The sequence below is a fragment of the Eleginops maclovinus genome, chromosome 3 (genome assembly GCF_036324505.1).
Source record: "Eleginops maclovinus isolate JMC-PN-2008 ecotype Puerto Natales chromosome 3, JC_Emac_rtc_rv5, whole genome shotgun sequence".
Lineage (NCBI taxonomy): Eukaryota > Metazoa > Chordata > Actinopteri > Perciformes > Eleginopidae > Eleginops > Eleginops maclovinus.
In genome coordinates this window covers 3,282,740-3,304,616 of record NC_086351.1, presented here as the reverse complement: position 1 = coordinate 3,304,616, position 21,877 = coordinate 3,282,740, and the positions used below count along the sequence as shown (strand labels likewise).

At 41.3% G+C, this 21,877-nt stretch overlaps 3 protein-coding genes across 3 annotated transcripts; 2 read left to right on the top strand and 1 right to left on the bottom strand.

Annotated features, from left to right (window-relative positions):
• Window positions 1-359: 359 nt before the first annotated feature.
• LOC134861243 (complement C1r-A subcomponent-like) lies at window positions 360-8,109 on the top strand. The gene is given in 14 exon segments (XM_063878288.1): window positions 360-530; window positions 874-1,087; window positions 2,249-2,326; window positions 2,328-2,433; window positions 3,206-3,346; window positions 3,781-3,986; window positions 4,066-4,213; window positions 4,957-5,075; window positions 5,159-5,237; window positions 5,372-5,506; window positions 6,368-6,442; window positions 6,534-6,739; window positions 7,182-7,396; window positions 7,532-8,109. Coding segments are annotated over 14 exon segments (2,118 nt in total). The 5' UTR covers window positions 360-504; the 3' UTR covers window positions 7,902-8,109.
• A 464-nt stretch (window positions 8,110-8,573) lies between these two features.
• Window positions 8,574-14,418, top strand: tapbpl (TAP binding protein like). Its single transcript, XM_063878348.1, is given in 9 exon segments — window positions 8,574-8,914; window positions 9,476-9,688; window positions 9,848-10,114; window positions 10,198-10,398; window positions 11,270-11,437; window positions 11,519-11,622; window positions 12,006-12,018; window positions 12,021-12,230; window positions 13,121-14,418. Coding segments are annotated over 9 exon segments (1,296 nt in total). The 5' UTR covers window positions 8,574-8,862; the 3' UTR covers window positions 13,189-14,418.
• Window positions 14,419-14,555: 137 nt separating this feature from the next.
• On the bottom strand, window positions 14,556-20,990 carry LOC134861306 (synaptobrevin-like). The gene is made up of 6 exons (XM_063878411.1): window positions 20,850-20,990; window positions 20,248-20,294; window positions 19,194-19,332; window positions 18,224-18,382; window positions 17,511-17,562; window positions 14,556-16,480 (listed from the first exon to the last, which is right to left on the bottom strand). Coding segments are annotated over exons 2-6 (369 nt in total). The 5' UTR covers window positions 20,250-20,294; window positions 20,850-20,990; the 3' UTR covers window positions 14,556-16,463.
• Window positions 20,991-21,877: the final 887 nt, after the last annotated feature.

Below are 21,877 nucleotides of genomic sequence, written 5' to 3'. Positions count from 1 at the left end.
TTGCGTGTCATTTTTCTCTAATTTGATATATATTTGGTTCTAAATATATAAATAATGTATGATTGCCTTTGACCTGGTGATAATGTTTGACCAACCTCTAACCTCGAAACTTTGCTCTTGTGTTTGAAGATGCTGAAAAAGGCTAATAGCCCCATCTAGTGATAGAATTAGGTATATGGGGAATGAGCTTGAAATATTGGACCTTTCAAATAAATCAGTATAGTTTTTCTCAATTAATAATAATAATAATATATAATGCATGTAAAGTTCAAAAGATCTCCCTGATTGTCTATTTCAAAGACACTATTTTCTGCATTGTCCCTGTTTTTTCACATTTAAAGGCAAGCACTCATTTGATTTTGCCAAAACAAACAAGGCTTATTCCTGGCATTAACGCGGAGAGTTGCTAAACACTGCAAACGACAGACATCAACGTTTCATTTGAGACATTTCCCTCTACAGCAGAGGATCAGTTCACTCACGGATAAATCCTTAAATCCAGCGATGGGGTGGACTGCCTGTATCATCTTGTAAGTTTGGGTTTGTTTTTCCAACCCATTTTTATGTTCTACTTCAATAGTTATCGTCATTAGTGTCTACGTTAATTCCAGAATTAACTTTGATTTGCTGCTGTCACTTTTGAGCTGCTTCTTTTATCACCTTGTGTTTTCTTCTGTAAAACCAATGTTACAGATAAGCAGTGTTTTGATGTATGTCTGCCTTTCAGTATGCCACATATAAAGCCTTCACAATATGCGCTTGCCAGAGTTGTGTTGATTGCGTCACTTTGTTTACTCTTTCTGTTTGCGTTAACTTTGGACCAGCAGTTCAGATGATAACAAACTGATTTAACTGTGTTTGCACTTTTTCCAGGTTCCTGTATATGTCTGTGTGTGGGGGCCGGCGACTGCCCGACCCCGAGCCTGCAATGCACGGGGGGGTCCAGTCCCCCCAGTACCCCAAGCCGTACCCCCCCAACCTGCAGCAGCAGTGGGACCTCAGCGTGCCGGAGGGATACCGCATGACACTCACCTTCACACACCTGGACATCGAGGCTTCTGCAGGCTGCTTCTACGACTCCCTCACAGTCAGAGCTTTATTTCAATACAGTGGAAATCCCACAACTAAAGACCAGAGTTGTAGTGTAGTAGTTTGACCAGTGCCGTGTAATATAACTAAATACTCATGTACAATTTTGATTTACTTTACTACTTACTTCTTTATACCTTGACTGCATTTCGGGAGCTTTTATTTCACATTTTACTACACTACATTTATTTGACAGCTTGAGTTACTTTGATAGACACATTAATACATCAATAATCATAATCCAGTCATTTAATATAAATCTGAAATGGGCCAAAACACATAACAAGTATATAGCGTAGTATAGTTTATCGCAATGCCAATTCTTCTGTACGTTACTTAAGTAAGCTTTTGAAATCAAACTTTTTTAAAACAATATTTTTACAATTTAGTGTTGCTAGTTTTTCTTAAATAGGACATACTTCCTCCACCCCTGACTGTGACTTGGATGCCAGTTTTAAAAACCTGACTAAATTTTGACAACTTCCCCCTAAAAATAGTTCTTCCAAAAATGAACTCAAAACCTCTTTTTGCTGTTTTTCCCAGAATGGGCTTTAGAGTATCCCAGTTTAATTAAGTGCATGAAGGGTATTACAAAATAGCTCTGTTTGTGTCCTTGCAAAGGTCTCTGGTAAATGTTTCCTCCCCTTTCCTATTTAGTGACGTCATTTGTGTAATCAAACCACTTTTTCTTTTGTGCTCGCTGGTGACAAATTCTTATTCTTTCCAATACACTAGAACCATTTACTACAGAAGTTACACTTTTATGCCACTTCTGAGTTTTAAACTCAATATTTTCATATATTTTCCCCCCAAAGTTATTAAAATTTGACAAATGAATGGTGTTTGTAGTCTCAAGGTACAAACATTTAGCTCTGTTGTGGTCTCGGCTGACCAAAACAAAAAGCTGAAAGATGCTAAAATTACCTCCATGGAGATGCAATCTGTGGGTCTGTCATAACAAGCAACCCCTTTGTTAATACTAAGTCATTTCATGTTAAATATGACAAAGTTGATTATAGAAGCTGTAAGTAAAGAGTTGTATTTGAGACTTGAACTCAAAATCTAACTCAGGCGACTTTGTCTCCTGTTTCGGTGACTCTGACTAACTCTGCAGTAGCTTCAGCTGCATGGTGTATTTTACATGATCTTTTTCCTTCAGCTTTTCTATGATACAAAGATCCTCGGGAAGTTTTGTGGCCATGAGAACTCAGCTGAAGGACATCACCCCGGCAACCAGCCCCATCTTGTCTCCAGGCAATAGACTCAGCCTCGTATTCCAGAGCGACGACAACAACCCGGAGCGCCACCAGAACGTCGGCTTCTCCGCTCAATACCAGGCCATAGGTAGCCTAGCAGCCAAATGTGTTTATCGTTGGCATGTCACCTTATTTTGTTTAGATATATCCTATTCCGGACACTTGTTGGTGATAGATAGATGCAATGTAAGTTAAAATAGAGGCCAAGAAAGACGGGGCGCACAAACGTATTTCTGGACCTACAGACCATACCACATGAATGCTACTACTTGCAAAATTGGGAAACATGGTACGTTCCTCTCTATAGTATCAGTATCTTCCCCAACATGTTGATTGCAGGGGCTGGCGATCAAACCACAAACTGTGTCTTCTGATTGGTGGACAACAACTCTACTTCCTACTAATCCACAGTCTATGTACAACTACTTTTATAAACGACAAACTAAAATGCATAAAACCACTTTAAATATTTAGCATTGTGTCTGGGTAAGAGCTCTTCCTGTGTATTAGTGGCAACGAGAAAAGAGGACATTGGAAACATAAAAATTGCCATTACAGGAAGCACTTCGTTCATCTTTATTGCCCACAAGGGGAAATTTGACTTGCAGCAAAGCACAATAAACAACAACAGAAAACACAGAACAATGCAACAACAACAGTCTTTGATAAAATGTATTTTGTAGGGTTGGATAAGACAAAGTGCTACACTCCTTAGTGTCGGCAGAACCTAACACTTACCTTTTGTGCAAATTGAGCGTGTGTATTGCGCTAGGAAAAAAAACTAAAAGAAGAACGTATCAAAGGTCCCTCTTCCACCGCTGATCCTCATCCCGTTAACCCAACGTGTCTTTCATTATCAGACATAGATGAATGTTCTGAGCCAGATCCTGAAGACGGCTCAGGTCCTCTCTGCTCTCAGATCTGCCTCAACACCCTCGGCTCGTACATCTGCTCCTGTCACCACGGCTATGAGCTCCGCTCAGACCAGCGCAGCTGTATGTGTGAGTATTGTACAGATGAACTGGGACGGTCTATGAGCTGTAAGTCGTTAGAGGGAATCAACATGTGGGCTACAAACAAAATGTGAGGCCTCCAGGTACATTTTCCTCTGTCTGGAACCATTCTTTCCAGACGATTCTGTTTTTATTCTCATCAGCCTTTGATCCACATCTACTACAAATGTTAGTGGTTTCTTTCTCGGGGCCATGCTACACACTCTAACCAAGTGTAATCAACAGGTGGGCCAGTAGTTTTGCTGTATTGTCCATATCTGCTTAGAAAAAGACACGCTGAAAGGAAAACACAACCTCCTTTGAGGAGTGAACACGTGAATAGATGGTACCAGTTAGCTAAACAGCTGACGAATGAGCCACTGATGGTGAACCCTGAAGGAAGGACCTGATTTAACCTCAATCTTCTCTTTGTGATTTCCCAGTATCCTGCGGCGGCGGTATATATGATGAGCCAGAGGGACATCTGTTCAGTCCAGGATATCCTGAGCCCCCACCTCATGGTGTGTCCTGTCAGTACTTTATTTCTGTAGAGTTGGGCTTCACTGTCACTCTTAACTTCACTGACAACTTCCACATCGAGAGCGTGGACACTGACCAAGGTCAGATCTGTCCCCATCACTGGTTGCAGGTAATGACGAGCAACTTCCATACATTTAATATGAATAAATGGGAAAAACACAGAGCACTAAACAGTGTCTGTTTAAAAGGTGACCATCCCAGACAGAGAGCCCTGGAAGATGTGTGGACGAACGAGTCCAGGTCTGATAGTCACAAGCTCCAACAAGGTCAAGCTGGACTACCACACTGACGGTGAAGGACTGAGCAGAGGCTGGAGCCTGGACTACAGCACATACAGTGAGGGGGAGAGGAACTGCTATAAGAGTGCTGCAGGGAGGATATATTTGTGTTGGTGTACCCTGAAATTAGCATGGCTCTGGTTCCATTCACAAAAAAGCAATTGGATTTTTTCCATTGCATTTTGATAATCTTGGTTGCAAACACAATTTTTTATGAGTTTTTAACTTTTATAATTGTTTAACAAGATAATCTTTACAACTGAACATCCTTCTATTTATTTTTCCAGAAGTAACCAACCTTCTCCACACACATTAATGCCTCAAACTTCAAGAGTGGGGTATTTACTGATCTATTATATGCCTTAGTATAACATTTTAAAATCTCTTTCAGCTTGTGTTAAAGGTCCCCTAATAAACATTTTCTTATCAATATATTATAGATCTCAGATATATACAAAACATGTCTCTCAAACACTTGGATGTGGATCACAATCTGATTATCTCAATTTCAAATTTTGCAAATGTCTTCTCCTGAAACTTTCCGAATGTCTTACCACATCGGGGACACATATTCATTTATAAAACACATTAAAAAGGGGATTTTGAATAATAGCTGAACCTTATTTAAGACATCTTGCCAAAAACGACATGAGCCATAGACTTTGATGAAGTAACTGAAATGCAAAACTGCTAACTCATGTCTGGGTTTGAGGACTCATTCCTGCAGCACTCTAGATCAAGCATTTTCCTGCTTACTGTATATGCAGTTTATGATTCATATCTGCTTGATATTTTTTCCAGGAGTGAAGTGTCCCCTTCCTGGCAGTGTGGATAATGGGCGGGTCACCCCCAGCTTGACCGAATATTTGTACCGAGACTACATCTCTGTGCGCTGCAACCAAGGATACAAACTCATGAGGGTTAGAGGAACACTTGTTCTTTTCAATGTCTCATGGAGGGCAAAAAAAGGCTGTTTTATAAGTTCCCCCCTTTTCTTTTTCAGGATGGTCAGGAGGTTGAGGCGTTCTCCACCATGTGCCAAAGCGACGGACAGTGGCATCTTCCTCTCCCAGAATGCCACAGTGCGTTACCTTTAATCTCCGTCAAAACCTCCAGTTTAACATGAATGGAAAGTGTCTAAAGTGTAGTGCTCTTCATAATGTCCTGTGTTTCTCTGGCAACATATCAATATGTCCTGGTTGTATTTGTTCTGCAGTACTTGATTGTGGAGAACCTGAACCTCTGCTGAACGGAGGGGTGACCTTACTGTCCGGATCCAGGAATCAGTACCTTTCTGTTGTTCAGTATCACTGTAATGAACCATTTTACTCTCTCCTTGGAGGCATGAATGGTGAGATATTGATGTATAATATGTCATGATGTAAAGTGTAAGAGTTTTCCCACTATTTATACCAGCCATAGCCCTCCGTCTCCGTAGCAGACTCCTGAAACGTACTGTACGTGGAACTGGTAATGCACTTTGAAGGCAGATTGATTTCTTTACTGCTTTGCATCTAACCAATATTGTGTCTTTTGCAAAAAGTCATGCAGAGTTGGTGTTTAATGGGACGAATTTACAACCGGAGGAAGATTTTACCGTGTGCAGACAACATAGAAATCAATGGAAATATGGAAATGTATTTAATACAAAATATATTTTAATACATTTTAAGCAAAGTATTAATCAAACGGGCTAAAACATTCAAAGCTACCTTAAACAGAAAAGTATTACAAGCTAAAAACATTTCCTGCATTCCAATACCTACACTACTCAACATTTTGATATGCCAGAAAATGATTTAGTATCTCCCAAAAATACCAGGAAGTTCTACTGCATCCCGTCACATTTTGCAATATGCAAGCAAGTACTGCTTTTCTGGCTCTTTTGACCCACAATCCTTTGCTCAGCGGATATATGAACAAACAGGGAATGTGAAGAGTATGTCCTACTGTACGCATACAGCGTGCAACAGTCTGTACAGTGAGGGAGCTGCAGTACACAGTGAAAGTACTAAGGTAACAGATGCAGGCATTTGGAAGGCAGCCATTGTTTCACTGTCCTTTTAAAGCATTACTGATGTGTGTGTTCAGGCGTGCCCTGTTTCTTCTGTTACCACGCCCAGCAGTGATGTCACAGCGTACTGAACCACACTGGAGCACACTTTTACTCAACTCACCGATTTTCCTTTTTGACCCTCTCTCTTCTCTGCAGTTGTCTTCACCTGTCAGGCCGACAGAAAGTGGAGATCCAACAGCGATATTGTTGTCAGTCCAGCATGCATAGCAGGTATTACTTTTTATTACAAAATAAAAAGCTACTCTAGATCTTAATTTGAATATGAATATAAACAGTATATATGCCTCTCTTTTCCATCCAGTCTGTGGCCAGCCCACAAAGCTCATCCCTGGCTATCAGAGGATCATTGGAGGCAGTGAAGCTCCAGACGACACCATCCCATGGCAGGTGCTCCTGAGTGTAAATGGAGGAAGAGGAGGAGGCGTGGTGATCGCAGACCGCTGGATCATGACTGCAGCTCATAACCTAATGTCAAATGGGATGCTAGTATCAAACAGTTCTGTTCGGGTAAGCGTGCAGAGGTGGGAGGAGAACTTGCAGTAGAAATACGCTTCAAATAGTCAAGTGCTTCAAATGTTACTCATCAAAATGCAAACGTAAATGCAAAGGGAATAAAAACTATCACTTCTGCAACAGTCCATTTTAGAAAGATGTACAACATCTTTTAGTCTTTATTTTGGTACTTATTGTTCCCGCAGGCGAAGACGTTTAGCTTGTAGCTTGTGAATTTCAAAGTAAAAAGTATAATATATGTCGAACAATTCTAGTAGAGTAGAAGTATTAAGTAGCAGGACATTGAGAGGCTCAGGTACAAGTACAAAAACCTTAACATTTTACTTAAGAATCGTACATAGTTACTGTCCACCATTGTACTGTAGGTGGGGCACTGTAGTTATGTTTATCCCCAAATACAAGTCCACTTATTTCCTCTTATGCTGTCTGTTTGCAGATGTACATGGGACTCACTCAGGTTAATTCCTTGTTGGGCTCTCCTGTACTTGCTACTTCAATCCACATTCACCCTGATTACAACAACCCCAACTTCGAAGACTACAACCATGACATTGCCTTGATTAAGTTGCAAGACGCAGTCACCTTCACCTCATCCGTTATGCCCATATGTTTGCCAGCAGAGGATGCCATATACACTTCGGGTGTGATGGGGTAAAGAAACAACTGTTTTCTTGATCCGCCTACAATTATCTTGCTTTGGAATTGTCTTTTTGTTTGTCCCTTGTGATACCGACATGTGAATCTTCCAAATTTCTATTGATTGCACTTTCTTGTATATTTTTTCAGAATGGTGTCAGGATTTGGCATAACAGAAAATGCCGCAAACATTCGGACTTTGACAAACAAATTGAAGTTTGTGCAGATTCCTATAGTGGAGCAGAGTACATGCATGAACTCCATCACTCTGGAGCAGATGCACAGAGAGAGGGTACCCAGCCTGACAGGTAACATGTTCTGTGCCGGAGTCCCTGAAGGTGGGAAGGACTCCTGCCAAGGCGACAGTGGAAGCCCGTACATCCTGAGTAATGCCGGACGTTTCTGGGCGGCGGGGATCGTCAGCTGGGGGGTTGAGTGCGGGAAGCAGGGAACATATGGAGTCTATACCAGAGTTGCAAATTACATAAACTGGATCAACAAAACCATGCAGGAGAACTGAAATGCCCAGTAATTCAAAGACATCCACAATCAAATGAGATAAAAACAACGTAATTTGCTTTTTACAAAATCTTTCTGAGGTGAAATGTGTTGTCACAGGAAAGCTATTAAAGAACATCTTACATCTGTCAAGTTGATAAATAAATCTCATACCTATTGTATAAGCCTGGCTCCCACAATAAAGTGACATAATAAAGACCTAAATGTGACTTTTCATGTCCGTATCTCGTTTGTTTTGGCAGATCTTCTCTCTGGTAAACATGTTGGTCAACATTTATACATGGTTTCCTATAATACCTTGGATGCCACTATTGAATATTATCAATGACTCAACTTCTGACTCTTCACAAACTCAGTGTTTATTTCTACTTTGTACCTTTTTACTTTTGCCAAGGAAAACAAATCCTGGAAGTTAAATTCTTTGCAAATTGGTACCAAACCAAAGCTGGTGTTTCATTAATGCTCCATTTGAGGTTGAGACATTTTGCGAACTGTGTGTGTGTGTGTGTGTGTGTGTGTGTGTGTGTGTGTGTGTGTGTGTGTGTGTGTGTGTGTGTGTGTGTGAGAAACGACTGACCTTTGCCCTTTCCATAGTAGCCCCTGACCCGCTTCCTGCTCTTCTCTCATTGGACGATGCTCTTTGCTCACTTTCACTTTCTCTCCTCTGCTGCTGCTGCACACTGCGCATGCTCCACAAAGCCAACCGGCTCAACTACAACTCAATAGTTTCCTACTATATTAGATTCATTTCTGAAACGCAATTTCACATTAAGCATGGGATGAAGGAGAGGCTGTAAAATACGCGGATTGTACCGATGCGATGAGCTGTGTAGTTTTTTTTAAATCAAAAGTGAAAGTACTGCGGGGTTTTTGAGAGGTTTCACTTTGTCTTTTAGTACGATACATATAGCTAACTCACCTTAAAACAATCTTTATTCCTAAACACACGGACACAGGACTTCATGAGGATGATTGAAGTCATTTTGTTTGGATACTTCCTGACATGCGTTTGTGGTAAGCTCATTTATCATGGCTTTATGACGCAGCTCTGAATGGACGTAGAAGTGCCAATACATTGACCTTCATTAATGAACTATAGAAATACACTTTTAAGGAATAAATGAATGGAACATGGAGATAGTTTTAACTTCCTACCCTCAATTAATTAGATCAAAGTACCTGCTAATAAATGACCGAGAATACTAGATCATATTTACGTGTGAGAGGGAAGAGATTTTAGGAATAAATAAGGGTTTCATTCAATTACTTGGAGTTTGTAAAATGCAATTAATCTGGAAATCAATAGTTGCTTTTAGGCTCAACACAACTAAACAAACGTAAAAGCTCTGTCTTATTTTATAACAGAGAACTAGTAATAAAGAAAAAGCTCGACTTTATTGTGTGGATCCATTTTCCCAATAATATGTTATATGGTATAAATTATTGGTAATAATGTTTAAAGAATAAAACTTTTCATCAAGATAAATGCAGTTATCCTCCCCTGCTTCAGTAGAAACTGGTCATTCATTAATTCTAGGTTGTGAGTTAATGTTAAGGATTCCCTTTGTTTCTCAGGTGACGGGGTTGCGGATGTGGTACTTTCCTGCACCCTGGTGGAGGAGGGGGTCGGGATGGGTGGGATGGGAGGTGGTGCTCACTTCACACGGACTCCAGCCACTCTCATCTTAAGAGACGTCCCGGTGGCTCCTGACGAATCCCTGGAGACACTCACTCCGTTTGTCCCGCCTTCAATCCCTGACCCAGATGCCATCCTGTTAGAAGCCAAAGGTTTTTACTTCCTGCTTCACGTAAAAACTTTGGGGTAACTTTAGGATTTCAGCCTCTGCAGACCATTGACAAACCTATATAACAAACTACAGGAAATGGAAAACCCCAAAAGCATGAAAGGGCCTCTTTAAATGTCTCCTGTCGTTCCCTCTGTTGCAGTGTCATCCCCTGAGATCCCCGATGCCCAAGTGTTGCTTCACGCCGACTGCAATGAGCAGGAAGTGATGTGTGAACTGAGCAGCTACTCCCCTCATGGAACCCAGGAGAGAGAACAGACTTATTTCCTGGTGTCTCTGAATGTGGAGGGAGGCGAGTTCAGCACAACGTTAATTCTGCAGACATTGGTGGTGGAGAGGGACCAGTCGACCCTCATTCAAAGTAAACTGGGTCTACCTCTGAGCCACTCGGGAACTCTTCCCACTGAGGGTGAGATCAGGTGTTTAATATCCCTTATGAATTTTAATTGAATCATTTCCATCAATTACATCATGTTGTTTTCTGTCCCGCAGTGATATTCCTGGTGTTTTCCCACATAAAGTCTGTGAACGCCCCTCTGAGAGGTGATGTTCTCCTCTACTGTGGCTTCAGGCAGCAGGAGACACCCTTAGCGCAGGAAGTAGGCGTCGAATGGCGACTGCAGCACCGGGGGAAAGGCTGGAAAGTGTTTGTAATGAAGACGAGGCTGGATGGTGCAGAGGGGAGCACAGTGGGTAAGGGCTGCCACGGATGTTCTGCTTTATCTTTAATCAGAAACCCTTTATTTGTTCCACAGTGGGGTAAAGGGACAGTGCAGATAAAGAGGCAAAGCTAAAATGAGTAAACCGAAATGGTAAACATAGGTTGTGGTAAGTTACCATATAAAGGTAAAGAAACTAGCAGCAACTCTTAACTATTCAGCTGTGTGTGTGTGTGTGTGTGTGTGCGCGTGCGTGCGTGTGTGTGTGTCTGAGGACGGCTCTTGTAGCTCTGACAGCACCGGTAATGTTGAGGTTGCTACATTACTGGAATCAGTGGCATGGAAGTTCATGAATAAATAAATCCAAGGCCTATTTTTAGTGACGTTTTGAGGACAAAGTTTCACAATCACAACCTTTTGTGATAGTCCTGTGTTGACATTACAGAATAGTTGGGGTTTTCAAACATTTAAAATATAAGTAAAAACATGCAGAAATATGTCATGGAGTTATATCATGAAATAAACTGAGACACAGTCACTTTGAAAGATTCGTAACTGTGTCATCAATTTGCGTAATTCCACGTAATCCCATACTGAACGGGTTATTCATTTATTACTTTACATTTAATTTGCTAGATTATTCAGTTAGAACCAAGCTCTGAGACTCCAAGGAAATGTTCATAATTATTATTCTGGTCATCAATTTGTTTACTTTAGGAACTAGTCTTGTATGTAAACCGCTTTTAACAGCTAAATGGAACCAAACTGCACAAAACACACAAATGAAACGGGGCAAGAAAAGCACATTTACATAAATCAAACAAAATGTTGTCTGTAAATCAAGCCAGAAAAGGACCTCGAGTTGAGATTGTTTTGTTTATCCCGGTTTAATTTCCTGTCTTCAGTGCTTGCAGAAAGGAAGGGTTCGAGCGTGAACGCCTCTCTGGTTGTCGCAGAGGGAGACGCCTCGGTGACTCTGACCCGGCTGAAGGCGGTGGACGAGGGGACGTACATCTGCACCGTCAGCGTCGGCCCCTTCAACGCCCAGCAGGTCATCCAGCTCCAAATCACTCGTAAGGTTTAAACCCGATCTCTCAATTTATAAAAACACTCCACAAAATATCTTTTAATTCTTCCTTCGCTTTTGTTTTCAGAACCCCCTCAGGTTTCCCTCTCAGAGGAGAATTTCGTTTTGAAGACAAACCCGCCCCAGACGCTGAGCTGCCACTGCACTAAATATTATCCACTGGATGCTCAGGTCTGTCACTGGTTTCTAGATCTAGTTGTAACATTTCCTTTATTATTTTAGCAATTCTGTTTACCATTGCACTGTGTTAATATTAACTTTTCACACGTCTCTTAAGCGCTTTGAATGTCCCGTTCCTGTTTGACGAGCTGCAAACTCTGTACTGGGCTTTCAAATCCCTTTTATAAACTCCACTTCTGATTTCTGACATTTTGTGCATTAAGTTTCTGGCTTTTGGTCCATTTCATTCCCTTTGTGTTATAAATGTGTTCTGTTTTTATTATTAAGCACTTTGAACTGCATGTGCCATATTAACTCAGCTTTTTATTTCTAAGATTATAACACAGTTTGATGAAATGATTGACAGGTCATCTCTGTGCTCTGCTGCCTTTCAGATCGAGTGGTGGTCCCTTCTCCTGCGGACTCAGAGCCCACACTGCTCCTGGATCAGGGCTCTCTGTCCAGCCACCGGCAGCACGGAGATGGTTCGTACTCCCTGTCGTCTCACCTCACCGTGCCCTCCAGCGTCTCCCCTGGGACCAGGCTCACCTGCAGGGTGTCCCACCAAGCCCTCGACGCTCCACTGTCTCTCAGTGTTGTTGTAAAAAATCCAGAGCCAGGTAATAATGTGTGGCTGTGATGTTGTTTAAAGTTATTATGAGAAACTTCGACAAAAGCAGTAATGTTTCAGCTCACCAGAGGGACAAAGGTCCCTTGAGGACCATCAGTAAGCTGCCATTTAAGTGACAGGAAACCAGTATTATTTTCAGAACCTCCATGATATCTTGCCCATATTTAAAACAATTTCCCAATTTGGCATCAATAAAGATAGTCTAATCTTGTCTAATCCAATATTAGGTTCAAATATGATGTAAAAATACAATACATGTGTATTATGCAGCATGGTCATGTGACCCAGTGACTCCAAATCCATACCAGATGATATTACTACAGCAGAACAATAGGGCGGGATGTCAGTCCACCTTTTCCTGTTTATATAAAATATACTGTATGAATATTCTTACATGAACACATGAAAACAATTAGAAGTTTATTTATTTTTTGCTGAATTTAAATACTATCAAATATAACCCTCCTCCTTTTTGGGGAATTTTGAGTGTTTATTCTATTTCTTGTGAAAATACTTCACTATTTTTATGAAACGTCTTATTATCTTATTACAAAATATGAAGTTTTTTCATTAGGAAACTATGATTTTATAGCTTCTATATTATCTAACCCAGTGACTCCAAATGAACGCTGCATTGGCACACTACACTGGACAAGCAGGACACGCCTCTTTTTATTGCATTGCAGTCCATTTTATATTTGATGTGAATATTTAAAGATAATTCTGCATTGTTTTGTTGAAACGTCAAATCTTTTGTCAATATCTTCCATATCATGTGACCTGAGAGCTCCCAATCCATGAAGGACTATATTTACACACTACATAAGGAGGATGTTTGACAACCCCTTTTTAAAATCCTTTTTTCCTTCCTCTCTTCAGGCTCCTACTGGTGGGTTCTGGGTTTCCTGTTCGTCACCATACTTTTCTTCTACCAGGTCATGAAATAAACAAGTAGGATTTATTCTAATAGATAATCCTGACTTCAAACTGAGCCCAGAGAGATGTCCTCTGTGTCATTTGTGAGCCTGTAAATGATTGCAGATTCTTTAAGAAGCTTTTTTAAAACTCTTCTGGGATTCTAGTGAAAGGAATCATTTGGGGGAAATGACTGTGTTTACTATCTAGCTGTAGCTGTGTTATTTATTCTGCATTATACATTTCTTTGGTTGGTTATGCAAAATGTGCAGCATATCTGCAACCTAGAACATGTTAGATTATAAATCCAACTATACTTTCCAATAAAAAACACATGAATTACCCAGAGAAGGTTTTCTTATTTCTCAAACACTGCCTCGTTAATCCCAAACTGTGGATAACTCAATCTTACACAGTAGTCATTGTGTCCGGTTTCACTTAATCAGAGGACATGTTTTTTGTTCCTCTCTTTTCTAGTTGTTAGGTAGTCAAGACTAAGTGGAAGCATGTGCATGTGGAAGTAGGCCCTCTCAGCATCTCCACAAATATCAAAGTGGCACTATAAAAACGTGTATGAGGCAGAGTTTAAGAATGGTATCTGCAGCCAGTCCGCAGTTCATAAAAACGTGGCTAATTCTTAGGTTTATATTAAGACTTATACTTCAAAATCTCCAAATTAAACATAACATACTTAACGTAAAGCTTCTGAAAACAAAGTCAGACGTTGTTTTTCTGGAAATGATTTGCACTATTTTCATTTTGTACTTTTATCTGTTTGTTGTCTTTTGTTTTATGTCTTCTTTTTGGGTTTGATTTTCCATATTGTTTCTCTTTTGGTTATTTCACACTGAAGGATTGTGTGAGTCGGCAAGATTGATTTAGGTTTTTATTATCAATTTCTGTAAGCTTTGTTAGAAAACTGAAATCCCTTGTTGTCTGGGAAATGTGTTCCTCGACCCATAACTTTGACCCAGTTTATCAGTTCTGCCCTCGCTGAGCACAGGCCTGCCACCTTGGGGTGCTCTCTGTGTTTGGTCTCCTCACTCCTGCCTGTTGTTGTCAGCTGATAGAGGTGTTATAGTGCTGTGCCTGTTTTATCTTGTTATGCAGACTGTTTAATCTTCTCTCAGAACCAGCTAAATACTTGGGACCAGGTGAGAAATCTTCAGAATTGGTCAGGCAACCGCTGTGTCACCTCGTGGCTGCAGCACGTCAAGTCTCCGGCCGTAACTTCATAATAAAGGTTCATTGTTTGCCATCAAGTCTTCCGTTTGTCATTGTGTTTCGACTCCATTGCTCCAGAAGTTTCCAGTACAACCTGGAGTATAAACAAACATTTTCCAACCAGGTCGAAATGGTCTCGATGCGTCAGGAGAATAAAACAAAGGTCCGCACTCAGTTCTGTTGATGATTTATTTATTGGCATCAGCAAAAGTGGTAAGCATGCATTTGTTTTTCAGTTGCATCATCTTACTGCATTTCCCGGTTTTAAATCACAAAACATGTCCTCATATCTCACGTGGTAATAACCTGATCACATCGCTGCACAACGTCATCAGATAATTACAACTAACTGCTACATTATGCATCTTCATTTAATCAACTCTCAAAATTAGCTTTGCTTTTATATCTAACAACCCCCCATAAAACCTGAAGAGTTCATAAACACATGTTCAGGAGCGTAATCTGACATGTGTGCTAATAATCAATCCATACTACATGTTTTCTACAGCTCACTATAGTAGCAGTTGTTTGCAGTCTCTGAATATAATTTAGGAGAGAGAGCAAGTGAAATTAATCAAATGTTGGCAAACTCTTGAGCATCATTGCATTGCATAAGCGTTATTATTATTTTTTTAAGATCAGAAAGACATATACACAGGTCGATTAAACCACTAACAAAAGAAAATGTACAATCGGCAGTTAGGTTCAGAAATGGCAGATACACATATCACACAAAAAGGCAAAACTATGGACACGGTTTGCCATGCAAGTTAGAAACAAACTCCTCATGTTGCATCTCTGCAGGTGAGTCTGTTTTTGAAGTGAGTGGGGACGGGAGGTGGGTCTGGGTTTCTAAATCATGTCCTTATCCCCCATTCCCCTACAACAAACAAACTTAATATATTCCTGCACAACCTCCACAAAAGTTGACTTTTGTACTTCTTTTTTTTTATGTGACGCTTCACATTCATCTGTCTATGGCTGTGTCCAAGTCAGAGTAAAGAGCCCTCCCTCAGTTCATGTGTACAGTAGATTGTCTGTTTTATTTATCAGTTGTGTATATCAATATGCCACTAAGCATAACATTAACACAATGCCTCCACCTGTGGTACTAAAACCAAGGTAAAATGAAGCATAGTTATGCAAGTAATTGATCAATAATTGCTTATGTGTCCAGAATTTGAAGTCCAGATGTTGCGTTTCTAAAAAAGGGAAACATTCTTTCTACTTTCCCCTGAATAACATCCTCCTTTCCTCAGACTCTCACAGTCTCTTTCCTTTTTTACATTTCTTCTCTTATAATGTTGCAGAAAGGAAACCAATAAAATCAGCTAAACTCCAAAAAAACTACTTGCTACAATGGTTTGGATCACAAATACACGCGCACACACACACACACACACACACACACACACACACACACACACACACACACACACACACACACACACACACACACACACACACACACACACACACACACACACAAAAATGCTTTTCTAATCTTAATCTATCATGACCGTGTGTTAGTAAGTAGCGCTAATGGGAGCGGTGGTGAGAGAAGCAGTGTGTTAGTATCAACTTACAAATGTAGGACCATCGAAAAAAGGTAATATGAACAAGCTTTGGCGTATATCTGGGGTCGAAAGGACTGCAAACTCTTGTTCAATCTCCCTGCACACATTCCCCGTCTGCACATGGTACACCCCCCCTCTCACAGCCATGTTTTACAGGACTTAGCCCCGTGTGTCACAAGATCTTTCTCCCTCCCTTCTTCCCATCCTTTCTTCCTCTTTTCCCTCCGCCTGCTGCGCCCTTCAATAATACATGAGGTGCAGAGACAGGACGCCAAAACAGTGGAAGAAAGCAAGAAGGAGAGAGGGAGGGAGGGAGGGAAAAAGGGAGAGGGGGCGACACCTACGACCTACTGTCGTCATGTATAAGTGCAAGATGGTTTGATGGAAGACTGTGAAGAGAGGAAGGATAAAAGGGGAGGAGTGGGGTTTGGGTATCATTTTTTTTTTCTTCTCTTTCCTCTCATATCATTCTCAAGTCCGTACCCTTCTGTATTGATGGGCTGAGCTCAGTAGAAGAAGTACACTGTGAGGAGGAGGAGGAGGAGGAGGAGGAGGAGGAGGAAGGGGGGGGGGGGAGGAGAGAGAGAGGAAGTCATACATCATTTTTACAACAGACCAGGGAGAGGGCGGAGCTCTCCTTGTGTTGTGTTTACAGGTTTATTTTTTAGTAAGAACTGGTCAAACCTGTATCAAAACTACTATTTACTTTATTTAAAAGTGAAGAATAATGGATTTCCCTCTCCTGTAGTGTGTTATATAGGTTTTAGTGCATGTAAATGGTCTGCAAAGGCTAAAATCCCAAAGAGTCCTCCAGAGGGAGTTTCTCTCCCACTCTGCCTGAAACGCCTCCATCTGACTCCAACACATTGTACCTGATAGGCTAAGGGGCGGGACATCTCTAGGATGCTGACCAATCCGTACAGAGCTGGCCAGCTAATCAATCAGAGCAGACTGGGGGAAAGAGGTGCTGCAGCACAGGCAATGTGAGAAAAATAAAGAGCTTTTTGCACATTAATGCAAGGAAGCATGTCCCAGTAGAGGCACTAAATACTAATATGGACCTGAAAATGAGAATAATAAGGCCCCTTCAACAGCTCCAACACATCAACTTTAATTGGTTATCATTGTACTGTTTTTATCTTCTTCTATCACCTTAGGTTAGGTGAGGGCGTCCAACACACATTTCCCTAAAAGCATGTACATTTTTTCTCTTTTTTTTGTAGATTTGTCAAAAACAAAGTATTTGAATCTGTTTCTACACACTCACTGGTCTCAGCCTCTGCAGGTGCAGCTTGAAATCTTATTAATATATGTCAGAAATCATAGTTTTAACTCTAACTCGTAATATATCTTTAAGATATTCTCATTATGAATGAAAAGAAAACCTATAACAATTACTGTTACAGATATCAACTTCTTTATCATTCAAAATCAGAGCAAACACATTCTGCTTTTTCATAATTATATCTGTTTATGAACGGCTAAACATCATCCTATCTGTCTGTCAATCAACAAATAAACCAGTATTTGTATAAAATGAAGATGCTACTTACAGAATAGTATTCCAACTACAATGACTCCAATGATCCCCATCATGATCATCATCTGGAAGGAGAAAACAAAGGTTTAAGGACATTTTAGACAGACTGTATCTGAGCTTGATGCCTGCAAACAGAAACAAAACGACAAAACCAAACATTAAACACACTGGAGTCTGTAGTGGGAAATCTACAATATTTTATTCCCATTTTCCCTGAAGCATCTGCTCCAGTTTCCACAGCAGCTCATTAACAGATCATTGTGTGCAGAGCAGGATCCTCAGAACAGACCCTGTGTGTTCGCCCCAGCGCACCTCAGCATGAAGGCTTTCAGAGACCAGAGCTGAGGATCTGATTCACACAAATAGCTCTATATATATATATACTAAATATCCATGCATAACATACACATATTCATATTGTAAATGGACATGGTTCACATTGAATTCAGTAAAAAGGAATCTACTTTGGACCCACACGTGCACATAGGCGTTATATATAGATGTCATATTGATAATCAACCCCAACTGTAGATATGTGATCAGTTTAATCAGAATTTAAGTTATGCTATTACTTACAATTTGTATTCCTTTCATCCCTATGTGTACTCTAACCCACCCTCTCCTCTGTTCCCTTCCCTCTTATTGCTGCTATGACACCTACATTTCCCGACTGGGATCAATAGAGGTTTTGATTTTACTTTAATGGAGCCCCGCTAATGTGCCCACCTTGCAGTTCTTCCACCAGTACTTGTTCTTTAGCTTAGCTGCGCAGCTTTCAAACTGGGAGGCCCCGGCTTGGAGAGCATCCGCTCTGTCATCCAGCTCCGAGAGCTTCTGGTCCCTTTCCAAAACCTTGTCCACGTTCACCCTCATGATGTCCACCACCTGTCCCACAGCGGCGGGGATGAGACAGCATTTGGCAGCGGTTAGGGAAGAAGAAAGAGAGGGGATGACAAGGGGGGTTATAGACAAGCTTCAAGATGGGGGTTTTGATGTAATATGCACGATAGCTGCAGTGTAGTCTTTGGGAATAAACGTCCTAGGCTCTTCAAACAGTGCAACAAATGTGTAATAGATACAATACTGCAAGACGGATAAGTAAACTATGTGCATGACATTTAGAAGGAAGGACGCTAAATATCATAAATGAGAGTTAATAAGTAGTTGCATCCATTTGCAAATTATTTTTAAAGAAGATTTGAGATATTAGAGCAACAACAAAGCACTTCTAATTGTGTGAGTACAGTATAAGCTGTAACAGTGAGTGCACATGAGCATGAGACAGCATTTGGCAGCGGTTAGGGAGAGGAGAGATGATGACAAGGGGGTTATAGAAAAGATTCAAAGGTGTTATTGTCATCAGCTACAGCACAGTTGTTGGGAATAAAAGTCCCAGGCTCTTCTAACATACACTATACTTGAGACATGAAATAAATAAGGAAGTAAAATAGTGCAAGTAAACTATGTGCATGTAAGATAGGAGGAAGGAAATATAATCAATGAGAGTTAATAAGTAGCTGCATCCATTTACTAATTCATTTTTAAAGAAGAAATGAGAAATAATAGCAGCAACAAAGCATTTCGGTACGTTTACAGTAAGTCCACATGTTTCATGATTAGACTGCTTTTATTTTGATGCATTGAATGTGACATCTGACTCTGATCCAGGATACCGCTCTGGCCTGGTTCAGCTCACCTCCTCCACTTGGGCCTGTGTCTGCTGTAGCCTGCGGTTGCTGGAGGTGTTGGGAGGTCCGCCGCCTGGGGCTCCATCTGGACCGGGGGCTCCTGGAGCACCGGGGGCTCCACCGGGGGCTGCAGCATCTGGGGCAGACCTGAGGAGAGGAAGAAGCACGATGAAGAGGAACTGAAGTGTAGAGGTGTTCGGACGATGGACGCATGTTCATTGCATGTAGAGATAACCGTATATAGATAACTGTAATCTAAAATGCTGAGAAGAAGATTCACTGCAAGGAGGAAAATTAAGCTTATAACTATAGAGGAGGAATGGAGCCACCACATAGCAAAAAGGAAGACATTGCTTAGTTTGCATTGAAGTGGATAGGGGGGAGGAATGCAGATAATGCAGATGCAATTGGATTAAAGGAAATATAGGCCACAGATCCGAAGAAAAAAGAGAAAGTCCTGGTTTTATGTTTAGGGGACAGAAAAGGGAAGTTCCTGTGATGGATTACAGACTAAAATGGAAAGCTGGAGAGTTAATTTTGGAAAAGGGGAACGGGTAAAAAAAAAAGTGGGGGGAGAGGAGGAGGTTCGGGGGTTTAAAACTGAGCAATGAGTGATGCACAGTTTAGGATAAATCACATTCACTGCAGGACTTAAAGATCATTTATCAGAACATGAATTTCCTCATTCATTGGCATGAGCAGGTGATGGTGGTGACCTCAAAACCGTCTGACCCACAATATGCTGAGTAACACTTTCATTTAATTGTTAAATCTCAGTTTTATCTTTAAAGAAAACTCAATGTAACACCTAATGCTTAACAGGGGCAGCAGTCCACCCATGAATACATAATTTAGTGATGGTGTGACGGAACATTTCACTTGCGTCAGCGAAATCTATCAAGCTGAAAGAAATCACTTCAGTTTCCAACCCCCCACCATGGAAAAACATACAAGAAACAAAGTGGTTTGAAAATGTATTTAAACAGAGTATGTTTAATAGGTATTTTTTTAATTAATGCTATTGGGAAAAGAGCGCAGCAGAAAAGCCGCATTAATACTCACATCTTCTATGCAGCTGTTTGACTCACAGACAGGAGGAGAGGGAGGCTCTGAAGTACAACCCGACAGGAGGAAGCAAGAAAAAAACAAGAAAGATCACGGGGGAAAAAAACAAGACAAGGATTTCTAGGCACTGCTCCAAAGGAAAGTCAGAGAAATTCAGTTAGCGAAGCGAGTAAAGTGCCGCGCGGACAGTAAACAGGCGGAGGGTCTTTGCGCAGTGATCTTCTAGCGATGCATTTATACTGCAAGTCGTCAGCAAAGTACCGCAATACACCGAGACACGTAAAGGGCCGGGCGATAATTCACTATGAGACTGCACTGGCGAGCAGGAAGTGGAGTGGAGCGATGCGAGCTCAGGAGAAAAGTACTTCTAAATTATAATCCATGTAAGAGAGAGGAATCCGCGGAGGGTTATTATATTCCTGCAGGGCTGCATGCAGCTCCTCCGGTCCTGATGCTGAGAGGAGGCGCTGATTGGCTGCTGGAGGCTGAGTTTCCTCTTCTAAAAGCTACTGGCAAAACATGCAATTTCAAAATGAAAGGGGAAAAAGTCCAGTCATGTGCAATGAGTTATCTTTCTTTTGATTTCTGTCACCCCCTACCTCTCTTTCGCTTTCTCCCTGCTGCTGTGTGAAGTGCGGTAGTTTGGGTTGTGTGTGTGCTGCAATAATGCGTCTCTCCTCCTGACTCCTCCACTTGGACTCGTAACGACAGTGCGGTACCCCCCTCCCCTCCTCCCTTTCCTCCCCCGCCCTCGCTGCCTGCACACTTTGCAGTACTGCAGCTCTCTTTGTCGGGCAGGACGACACTGCGGTACAGTGGAGGCTCCACAGCGCAGGGCCGTCTCCACACTTTAACACTGGTGGGGGGGGGACGGACCTGTGCTAAACAAACCGTGTGCAACATGCATAGAGGATTACTTTAGAAAGGAACCAGTAATCTAATCTGAGTATCACAATATAAAAGTAATGATTATTCAACATTTTGGATTACCTCAGTATCAAATCCAATGCAAACGAGCCTTTCTGTTAGCGACAGCCCCCTTTCTAAATGGTCTTCTAGTCTTTATTATTTATTTGTATATTGTTTTTAAGGCCTTATAAGTTTTGACAGATTTTTAATATTTTGTTTTTCTTGTCTTTTCTACTTTACTGAGTTGATATCTGTGGGGATTTATTTTGTACTATAATGCCTATTTTACCTCATTTCAGTCCTCATGTGCATATGCTGCATGTTCTGTTCATGTGTTGTGTGCCATGTTGTTAAAGCACTTTGAGCTGCACCATGTGTACGAAGTGCAATTCAAATAAAGCTTTATTATTATTATACATGTATCAAATAATTAAATCAAACACATGTTGAGCCAGAAGGCAAAGCTCTCTGTCTACCGGGCCATCTTCGTTCCTACCCTCACCTATGGTCATGAAGGATGGTTCATGACCTAAAGAACGAGATTGCGGATACAAGCGGCTGAAATGGATTTCTCCGCAGGGTGGCTGGCATCTCCCTTAGGGATAAGGTGAGAAGTTCAGTGATCCGGGAGGGACTCGGAGTAGAACCGCTGCTCCTTCGCTTTGAAAGGAGCCAGTTGAGGTGGTTCGGGCACCTGGTGAGGATGCCACCTGGGCGC

Bases quoted from the DNA above. Each gene is read 5' to 3' on its own strand.
- LOC134861306 (XM_063878411.1), bottom strand. The intron at 18,383-19,193 runs GTGAGCTGAACC...GCTGTGGGACAG, and splicing joins CACAGGCCCAAGTGGAGGAG to GTGGTGGACATCATGAGGGT. The intron at 17,563-18,223 runs GTGGGCACATTA...TTCTCCTTCCAG, and splicing joins ACTGGTGGAAGAACTGCAAG to ATGATGATCATGATGGGGAT.